Source organism: Seriola lalandi, unplaced genomic scaffold, assembly GCF_002814215.2.
Source record: "Seriola lalandi dorsalis isolate HSWRI2012SDOR001 ecotype SW California unplaced genomic scaffold, Sedor1 jcf7180002054520, whole genome shotgun sequence".
Classification (NCBI taxonomy): domain Eukaryota; kingdom Metazoa; phylum Chordata; class Actinopteri; order Carangiformes; family Carangidae; genus Seriola; species Seriola lalandi.
In genome coordinates this window covers 889264-900065 of record NW_019525073.1, presented here as the reverse complement: position 1 = coordinate 900065, position 10802 = coordinate 889264, and the positions used below count along the sequence as shown (strand labels likewise).

General features: G+C 39.2%; 2 protein-coding genes across 2 annotated transcripts in view; both read left to right on the top strand.

Moving 5' to 3' along the window:
* The first annotated feature begins 318 nt into the window (after positions 1-318).
* Positions 319-4231, top strand: rpl22 (ribosomal protein L22). The gene is made up of 4 exons (XM_023414013.2): positions 319-407; positions 786-896; positions 1239-1363; positions 4047-4231. Exons 1-4 carry the CDS (start codon positions 396-398, stop codon positions 4186-4188), a joined length of 390 nt encoding a protein of 129 aa, XP_023269781.1. The 5' UTR covers positions 319-395; the 3' UTR covers positions 4189-4231.
* A 924-nt stretch (positions 4232-5155) lies between these two features.
* Positions 5156-10802, top strand: part of chd5 (chromodomain helicase DNA binding protein 5) — a 38965-nt gene continuing 33318 nt past the window's right edge. Inside the window, exon 1 of the mRNA XM_087175998.1 lies at positions 5156-5654. Coding sequence (XP_087032124.1) covers positions 5588-5654 — 67 coding nt within the window. The 5' untranslated portion in view covers positions 5156-5587. The remainder of the gene's footprint in view (positions 5655-10802) is intronic.

Sequence of the window (10802 nt, the reverse complement as noted above, 5' to 3'; positions counted from 1 at the left end):
AGCTCATAGACATCTAACAATCATTACTGTTAAAAGGACCGCTAATTTTTTTGTGAAAAACTAGCTTACCCATAAGGTTGATAATTTACTGACTGGGCAGTAGTTGGCCAATAAATAAAAAACATGTGGATAGTTAGTAGCGTATTTATGCTAATATGCTAATATGGTTATAATCATGCTTGTTATTTAAATACATATATAACATCTAGTTTCATATATTTAGCATTTACGCAGCTGAAGGGTTAGGTTTAATAGTGTAAATAGTTACCTTATAACAATTTCTTAATCGATTACAGAGAACTCGATGAGAAAGAAACGGTGCGATCGATTTTGCAGCCGGGTATTATAGTTCCTGCGCAACCTTTCCCCCTTCCTTTTTGCTGAATGTGTCAACCATGGCCCCGATTGTGAGTAGTGAAAAGATCAAATAAACTGCATAAAGGCAATATATTGTAGCTTGTCTTTCGCACTCGCGGAAGTGTATATAATCCGTGATTATAAATATATGAGTCAACGACAGTTTAAGCCTTTTATTTTGATTTGTTTACTGTGTCGGCGAACACCACGTTGGGCTAACTGTTAGTGCTAACGTTAGCTAGCAGCAGTTAACGTGAAAATTCTGTCGCAAAGTGTTGTTGGAAAAATAAAGTTTAGAGGCAACTTTCCACTCATGAGATCTCGACAGAATTGGAAAATTATTGAAATGCTTCCTTTTAGCTGTTTCGAAGTTAAACATGATGTGATGTATGTGGGGTTGACTAACCTTTATATTACGTATCTGCCAGAAAAAGCAGGTGGTCAAGAAGCAGGGTGGAAAAAGGAAGAAGCAGATCCTGAAGTTCACCCTGGACTGCACTCACCCTGTTGAAGATGGCATCATGGATGCAGCCAACTTTGTGAGTAGAGCAGTTCAGACATAAGTGACATATTGTTAAACAGTGTGCAGCAGCTGTTAGACTAAACCCCTGAGTGTCAAGCCCTGCTGTCAAATCAGTGGGATCAATCCCAAGTCATTGGAGATGATTTTCACAGTCAGTTAAACTGAAAGACGCAATAATCCGATGTGGTTTAGAATGGAAACTAACAACATATCAAACACTATCTCATCTTTCAGTTCTGGTTAGAAACGTATCTAACGTAACACCATTTCGTTTTGATATCCCCCTTTGTACTAACTCTGTACATGCTTATGAATACCAACTGTTGTGTGAGACTTGCTGTGTCCTCTGCCCCTACAGGAGCAGTTTCTCCAGGAGCGCATCAAGGTGAACGGCAAAGCTGGAAACCTCGGTGGTGGTGTGGTGTCCATTGAGAGGAGCAAGAGCAAAATTGCTGTGAACTCCGAAGTTCCCTTCTCAAAGAGGTACAAAATATAGTGCGACTCTTGTCTGTCATGTTTTACGAGTCGTTGGAAATTATCTTTTTGCTTATCACAGTCATGTACGAAATGATAGATCACTCTATGCAGCGCCTTCTACCATAGACAAACAGATATGTCCAATTTGAAGAAATGTTTGTACAAGTTTCCCAGAGCAGCTAAGTAATCTATTTCACTTTTGTGTGTAAGAGAGGAGAATGCAATATCCCACTGAAAAATGTAATATCTAGGAGTGTGATTTTCATTTAATATTATTGGCATTTTGACAACAGTTAGGTAACAGACCACCTGACAAAATGAGAAGACACCAAATACAGCTTTATTTGATGTATTACAAATTATGGTGATACTCTGCCTGAAATGTCCTCTGAGTGCTCACCTTTGCGGACTAAAAATGAGGCTGTAAAATGTTTACGGTGTGCCATATAGCTATTCAACTGTCTGATGAGCACTTCTGAAGAAGCAGGCTGGCTGCTTGAATATTGTTCCTTAAATACAGGTAGTAACTGTTCTGAAGATGAGTAATGCATTGCGAGTCAGTGAATGGACCGATACTAATTATCAATGATCTGATGTGGTCAATGATATGGATACTGCTGGGATTTAATCCTGAAGCAGCTGGATAACGTGAACTGGCCACTACAGAACTCCTATCAGAGAGGACTAAGTCACCAGGTGGAGTTCAACTTCTTTACTTTGTTGTAAGGTGGTAATATAAATTCATAAGTTGCACACATTGATAGAAGTTTTATATTCCTGTCTTTTGTACAGGCAACCACCATAATGCAAAGAAACAAGATGCCTCCGGGATTTATAATGCGTAGCTTATGTAACTGACGTACTTTATTGGCATAGCTTGCAACCATACACAATATAATCCGCAACGTCTCTGTAACATGAGGATTTTACTTCAGAAACCCTGAAATAAGACTGTCAGTGTTGTATCTTCATTCATTCTGAAAATACTGAGTTTTTCGTAGTATGTAAAAGTTTCCGGTAGTGTCTTGTGGCGTTTCCAAATTAAAGGGCAGTTCAACCAAATATTCGTAGTCGTGTCTAGCCATGCAGCTTGTTTTGGCTTTCCTTACATTTTTTTGTTGTTGTTGTTGTTGAGAAGTCTGCTGCGAAGAAGTCTGCTTATGTCATCAGCCCAATACAAGGGGATGGCAATGGCAATGGCACAAACATTAAAGATGCTTTCACCAGGAACTACTTAAAAAGCACATGTATACGGAACATGCACTCTGTGGCCTCTTTATACACCTGTAAAATCTATTCCAATTCAGTACAACAGCTCTGCCATAAATTCTACCTTTCACCAAGTGTATAATGTCCAGTTTTTGTTCACATTTTTGAAATGTGAAATTCAATTAAATGTTTATTATTGAGGTCATAGTTAAATGTAGTGGTGTGCATTATATTTAAAGGTGTTTTTGCACCGGATTGTGCAGGCGTACCTAAAAGAATGGCCACTGAGTGTATTGAAGCATTTTTCACATCAGTCATTTTGACACACAGTAGGAAAAAAAGAGGTCAAAATAATATCATTAACAATGGCTATGTTCTAATTAATAATAATAATAATAGTAATGATAATAATAATTAATAAACTTTATTTATATAGCACTTTTCAAAAACAAGTTTACAGAGTGCTTTGCAGACAGGAGAATATATAAAAACAAGAAGATGAACATACATGGGACAAACTACAATGACTAAATTAAAAGCCAATGTAAAACTAATTAAAAGCTAATCTATAAAAATAAGTCTTTAGTAGACATTTAAAAGCGGACATTGAGGTTGTTTATCTAATTTGCAGTGGGAGATTGTTCCAGAGTTTAGGACCCCCTGACGGCAAACGCCAAAACAATAGAGAAATATGATCATATTTTCTAGTTCTTGTGAGAACCCTGGCAGCAGTATTTTGGACAAGCTGGACTCATTCAATTGATTTCTGGGGAAGGCCAGCAGATAAGGATTTACAATAGTCTGATTGGCTGTAAACAAAGGCATGAATAAGGGTTTTAGTGTCCTGGAATTAAAGAAAAGATCTGATCCTAGCAATACTTCTAAGCTGACAGATGGAAATCTGCTATGTTGTGGAAATGAGAAGGAAAGTTTAGGTCAGACTCCAGAAATGCCTCTAGGTTTCTGCATTTGGAAATATTTATTTGCATAAACTCATTTCAAAAATTGAAAAATAAGTACATATATATATATTTTTCAATGAGATTGTGTTAAGAACACCACCACCAGAGGGTGTCTCTACCATTTTGATTATTAAATTGAGCACTTCATATGACCAGTGGAAAAGGTAACTAGGAGATGTTGGTATTAGTGTATTAGTGTATTAGTGTATCTTGTAATGTATTTAACCATAGTGTAAGCTGGATCTGTCATCAAATTACTAGATTTTAGTGACATACAGTATGCTATTTGTGCTTCAAATAATATTTTTTAAAAGAACACAGAATACGGAACACTTAAGTGCGTTTGAGGTCAAAACTAGATTAAACAATTCAATGTTTATTCAAACATAATTTAAGAAATGGCTAGATTTTGCAAACACCTGGGTGTAGGTTCTCAAGGAATATGTCCATGAAAATTACTTGCTAATTATACACTAAAAGGTTTATGCTGTTTGCCCCCATCCCCTCCTCTCTGTTAGGTACCTGAAGTATCTCACCAAGAAGTATCTGAAAAAGAACAACCTCAGGGACTGGTTGCGAGTTGTTGCCAACACCAAGGAGAGCTACGAGCTGCGCTACTTCCAGATCAACCAGGATGAGGAGGAGGAAGAGGAAGATTAAAACTAACACCACTTTTAATAAAAAATTTCTAAAGAGTAGAAAAGTTTCTTTTTTTTTTTTTACATTTTGAAAGAACATGCATACCAGAGCTATGAACATAACACTGTATGCTTTGCTCTGTTATATATATTTGATATTAATTTTTATAATTTAGATGCATAATTTAAACAAAAATCCAAATGAAGCGGTCATCTAGTGGTACTTTTAAACTATCCATAAAAAAAAATCCCATTTATTTTTGGTACCTTTATCTGAATTGGGAAGTCTGATGAGAAAATAATTTTATAATTCTTTTCCTTTTGTGCCCTTTGTGCAGAAATCCGCACCAGCAAACTAATTACATGAAAATAACAAGCAAATGTAGGCAAGTGCACTATGTTATTAGCCAAAAAGAGATGAACAAAACTATTACACTGGATATAAATAATAAATACACTTAAATAAATTAGGCACACTAAAACCACTGCAGCATGTGCAATGGTTGTGCACTTCCAGCTCTTGATTTGTATATTTTAATACATTGTAAGCGAAGCTGAAAGCCATACTCACTGTGGTGAGCTCTCTGTGGGGCATCCTGTGTTACAGCTGTGGTAACCTTGACAACAGTTAGACCACTGGCAGTCAGGACTCCTCTCAGCATGCAGTCATTACGCTGCACTTGTGTGGGGCTTTTTTGTCCGGAAAAAAGGCGAAAGTTTGTAAAATGAAGAAACGAATATAGAGTCTGTTTATTTCCGCCTGATGTTTTAGATGTTGATGAAAGGTGAGAATGAGTCCAAAAAATATTAATTGGCATTAATACTTTCACTTGATAGGAAAAAAAGAGCAGTTTTTTCTCCCCTACAGACACACTTCATATTTAGAGTAAAGGTTACAGTGAATCGTGAGGCAGCTGTGCGAGAAACCAGCAGAAGTTTCTGTCTCAATTCTCTGGACTTCCAAAGGGAAACGGGCAGGCGACAGGCGCGGGAGAGTATCCGCCTATTAGCGGCACATGGCGATGCCGCACGGTGTGTTTTTTTGCACACTACTAGTTGAAGTGGTAACTAGGAGAGCATGACTAACTAGTTGTGGGTGAAATTATGGGATGCATCGTCATGGCAACAGACCAGACGTCACAATCTGGGCATGTGTGTTCCATTTTTGTCTTTCTTATTTTTCAGACTGGAAGACCTGGATAGAGATCAGTGGAAAAAAATAAATGATTTTTATTAAATTTTTTTTTACTCCTGGAGAGAGAGCCCGAGATTCACTGCGAAAAAAAAATTAAAAAAAAAAAAATTAACTGAGCGACGAATACATTTCTTTTTGGGTGAAGAAAGAGACTGGGCTGCGGCGTCTGGAGGGTTAACTTTCAGTATTCTCAGCCTAAAAGGGGTTTGGGGGCTATGAGATAAAGATGCCGGGGTCGCTGAGTAATGAAGACGAGGGACAAGACGACATGGATTTTGAAGACGATATGCCAGGTGAGGGAAAGGGGGGAGGCGGGGTGTCCTTCAGATTATTTTGCGCCGCTACGCCTTGAATGCGGGGAAAAGGGCTTGTCCTGCGTTCCTTAGACCAGAGAGGAGGAGGAGGGGTGGGGTGCAATAAGCAGAGTCATGCTATTATGTTTTTTTTGCACGACCTAGTGTCTTTAAGGTGGGAACAGGTTTTTGGATTTGCCTCCGGCTGTCCTCACATCCAGCCTGATTTCGGGGCAAGATGAAAACCCTGCTGCATGGTTTCTGTGGGCTGTTTTTTTTTCTTTCAGGGGCTGCATGCGTGTATAAGTGAATGGCTTTACCTGAAGTCCAAAGACACAAGTTTGAGTCAGAGAGCTGTTTAAAACGATGACAGTTGATTCGGTGCTGTGTCGGCCTGTGCTGTGATGATTTTTCTGTCCTTCTCAGTTAATGCGTGCATATGCTTTTAAGTAGAAATGGGCTACAGTGACAACATCCGTGTTCATCTTGTACAAGATGCGCTGCTGTTTCCACTTGTGATCAGGAGGCTGCTCCAACTTTCAATTTTTTCCAGCACTGCATGGCCGCAGAGGTGTGAAAGCCACGTGTAGGCTACAGTAAACAGTCTTTATCAAGTATTTAGCCTTGGTCTTCAGCGCTGTTGATGGCCATGGTTGGGTTACCACCATTCCTTCCATCTCTAACCCACATTCTTGACATGCAGCTCATTGAGTTCACATGGTGGCTTCACACAAGCCAAATCTGGGCAGTATTTCTTCTGGCTGGAAAATGAATCTGTCAGTCACTCTGGCAATGAACCAGCTGTAGTGCATATGTAATTTTCTTTCTTCAGAAATGAAGATTCTTTAATTAATGACCTGTAGATACAAGAGGGTACTTGCCAAATTATGGCCAATCTGTTTTCACTTGGGTAATAAGTTTGTCAGACTTTCTGGCAGGTGTCCCGGCACCCAGTGATTTTCTGTACCTGGTGAAACAGATAACACACCTGAGTAGTTTGGGGAATCCCGGTCATAGTGTCATGTTGTCTAAATGATGTTTTCCTAATAGTATAAAATGAAAAATTTCATGACTGCTGCATGATGGCTTTTGCTCCTCTAGATGAACTAGTGGTGGGATTAGATGTGGGCCACAGCTGTCATGCCTATATGACACATACTTAAACTGCAAACTGGGATGTCTGTCATGTGCAGCCAGGAGCCAGTTTAATCAAAATCTATATCTGCCTCAGTCCTCTGGACTCTGTCCAACGTGTTAGTGGCTGAGGTGCCCCACTGTTGCACTTGTGCTAGGCAGAAATGCACACAGAAAATGCAGGCACACTGCATCATGTCACTTTGTCCAGTGCAGCCAATAGATTGACATATTTACATTTTTTTTAATTTTTTTTTTATCTACCCCTGCAGCTCGCTCAGGGCATTAGCTTATTTGATGCTTTGATGTCAAGGGCAAGACTTAAAAGATGCTGCTCTGCCCTCTATTTCACTTTCGCATCACAATGTGGAAAAGTTTCCTGGTTATAACCAAATATTTAGTAAGAAGTTGTGCAGGAGCTCGAAAATTAAACGCAGTGATAGCCTGAAATGATGCACTGTTAGAATACGTAAGAGAGAAAGTGTCCCAATTCTTCAAAATGAAGATGCTTTACGGTTCGGGATACAGTAATAAGTAATACAGTGCAGTGCTACAAGGTAAAATATTGTGACAAAATGATTAAAAAGCCTTTGCCAAATCACATTGGCTTGGTTTGGTCACATGACGCCTTAGCAGTGGTTTACTGCCTCTGAACTGAATGACTAATTGTCATATGGTGGAGTTGCCATGGTGCATTTTTTACTCATTATTCCTGCTTTTTTTCAAGGTCTTGAACCTTTAAAGCTGATATACTTTGCTTCACATATATATTAATTGCAGTATAGTTTATATCATGGGTACATCATTATTTATTATTTCTAAAATCAAATATATATGTGATTTTCTATTGAAGGGACAGGTTTTCAAAAATGCCTTTGCCTGTCACATATGGACTGAGCGTGGTGGATTCAGTGTTATTTGTGACAATGCTTTGCATATAAAACCAACCAATATTTTTTTCTATATATATATATATATATATATGTATACAAACAATATTTTTGATAAGCCAGATTTATACTTGCAAGTTCCTATGTGAAGGTGTGCAGCAGAGAGGGAAAAAGACAGACAAAGAGAGGGGAAGGGGAGAAACAGAGAGAAGTGTTGAGCAGTTGAGGCATCATCTGTGACTGCCAGCCATAGCCCGAGGGAGAACACAAGCACTGATGCGTGTCCCCAATAACCCAGGGGGTTGGTTAAACATGTATGAGGAAGGAAGGGTGCAATTGATTATGGCAGGTGAGTGAAAATATGTGAGTAGTAATCCGATTTTAAAAATCCAAAACATTCTCATGTGTCAGTTAAAATTGCTTTATGTGCGCCTTGATATAATTTTGTATTTGTATATCTTTGACTGTAATCATATCAATGGAACTCAATTTATGGTGAAGGGTGAATGCAATAAAAATCAGATGCAATGATTTATATTTATTTGCCTTGATGAAGATTTTTGATGATAAATTAAGATATCCACGCTGCTCTGACAATATGCAAATCTGTTGTTATTCTGCTGATACAGGGAGCAGTTTTCAGGACAGTTTACGACCTCCGTCACCAAACATCAAAGTGACGGACAAGGTCAAGAATCCAGATCAGATTTATCCCGGCATCAAGATGCTTCCATGCAATTAAAATGCAAAAATGTAGAAGCACATCCTCGGGGAACTTCAGACCCCTGAATGTTATCCTATCACAGCTTTTATTTGCTGTGGCACATAAAGTGTCCTAATTCCCTTTGTTTCACTCTGGGTGCTTACACTGTCACAGATTGTTCCATTGTGTTTTCTGTTTTAATTGTTTTGTTCTTCCCTAAAATTGAAAGATTATAATGGGCTTTTGTGTGCCTACAAATGTTATCCCCAATTGGAAAGGGGTCTATTTTTGGATCCCTCACTGTGAAAGTTGACACCATTTTTTCCTGCTGCGCGTGCACATAGCCTTAGCACGAAAGATGCCATTTCTGTTTAATATCTGCTTTGTATTGCACACATTATGATCTTGTGCATACATTGTCTATAATAGATATGATTTTAATGATGTAATTTGGGCTCTATCCTTCAATCACTTTGATGATTACATTTTCTAATAATAGTCTATGGGTATCTTGGTCCGAAGGCGTTTGAGGCCTGAACTATGAGCACTTAATCAGTGAAGAAAGGAAACCCTTTGGCTCTGTCTTGCCTCCTTTGTGGCAAGCAATGCTGGGCAACATTAAGTGGGTATTTCCACACAGGGGCCAACAGACAAAGGGCTAATGTGCTTTCCAGTAAACTCTAGCTTCCTCACTTGGGAGTTGCTCATGAATCTCCCTTCTAATGGGTCAGTCCGATGGCCAAGCCCTTGCAGGAAGGTCAGAACTGTGTCTGTGCCATCCGTCCACACTTTACAGACGGCCTGTTTGCCAAGTGGAGCTTTGGTCCTCTTTCTAACGGAATCTGGTGCCAGACCTCTCTGTGCCACATGACTGAGCGACCCCCACCCCCCTTCCAACACCTGGCACAGCCTGGTTCACTCACCAAGCAGAAAGATTATCTTTCCCCTGATGGCTTTCCCATTGGGGACTTCACAGACCATTTACTAGAGGCAAGGTTAGGATTATAAGGCAATGCAGGTTTAAAGACAGACATGTTTTTTTTTTCTCAGTCAATTGCATTGCTATCACACCCTCTTATAAATAAGATCCATTACTGACAGACCATTTGTTTAATATTTTTGTTGTATTTTTTTTTTCACAGTGATGCTTTCAAACTAAACACTAATGTCAGCAAGCTAACATGCTGGCAATGAAAATGCTAACATGCTGAAATTTAGCCGATCTATTTACCATTTACATCATCTTAGTTTAGCGTGTTATCATGACAACATTTGCTAACGAGCATAATCGGCCCTTTACCTGCGGAAGACAGAAGTTTTGATTGAAATGAATTTTTGGCCTGATTAGGGGATCATTGAGTCATTACAATTTATATTAGGGAGACATGAATGTCTCTGTAAAATTTCTGATCAATCCATCCAATAGTTGTTGGAAGTTTTCACCCAAAACTACAAATGTCAACTGCATGGTAGCACTAGAGCAGACGTCAGAGGATCACCAAAGTGAGCAGAATACAACATCTGAGAACCCTGAAAGTCTGTGCAAAATTTTGTGCCAATCCATCCAGTACAGAAGTGGCAGACAGACCAACCTTGCCAGTCACGCTACTATCATTGCTAAAAAAGGACTCAGTCAAGTCTGTTCAAATTGAATTAGGTGCATGTAATCGAACTTTTAAACCTTACATCAGTAATGCAGCTTCATCACTGTCAAGATTGAGTTATTTATTGTACAGGAAGCAGCGCAAGGGACACACAGTCCGGCTTCATCTGGCATGTGTAATCAGTGATGTGTGGTCAACCTGTCAGTCGTAGTTCACTCAAAGAGAGAAAGGCTGCAGAGTGATGGGCTGTGTGCTTTCTGTAATCCATCTCCAGCATCTGATCCGTGTCATCATCTGTGCGTCTAAAAGAGATGTAAAGCTCGCTGTGTTGCCATCATAACTTGCCTGGCAGGCGGCTAACATACATCTGAGACGTAAAAGAGCTCCCTGTTTGAGATGCGTAATACATAAACTCAAGGCTCTATTGAGAAAGAGAGAAATAAAGAGAGGAGAGAAGCATCTGTGCTGGAGGTAGAGAGAAAGAACGAGCAGGCAAAGCAAAAATCCCAAATAGATAGATAGATAGATAGATAGATAGATAGATAGATAGATAGATAGATAGATAGATAGATAACTAGCATGGTCAAATTTTAAAGTAATTGGTACCAGTTATAAATGTTGTCAGTCACAGCTTTATTATAAAAAAAATTTGGGCATAAAAAGCACAAGTTACCCCCAATTAGCATTAAAGAAGGGGTGACACATTTCATCTGGTGGACAGAAAAAAACACAATGAGCCTGCCAGTGCCACCGATTAAAGCTTTGAAGTCACTGATCTGTTCTATACTGTGTGTGTGTGTGTGTGTGTGTGTGTGTG

What these genes read in the sequence shown, in the direction of transcription:
- rpl22 (XM_023414013.2), top strand. An exon ending in TCATGGATGCAGCCAACTTT is followed by an intron (nt 897 to 1,238) that starts GTGAGTAGAGCA and finishes CTGCCCCTACAG; the next exon opens with GAGCAGTTTCTCCAGGAGCG. An exon ending in GAAGTTCCCTTCTCAAAGAG is followed by an intron (nt 1,364 to 4,046) that starts GTACAAAATATA and finishes CCTCTCTGTTAG; the next exon opens with GTACCTGAAGTATCTCACCA.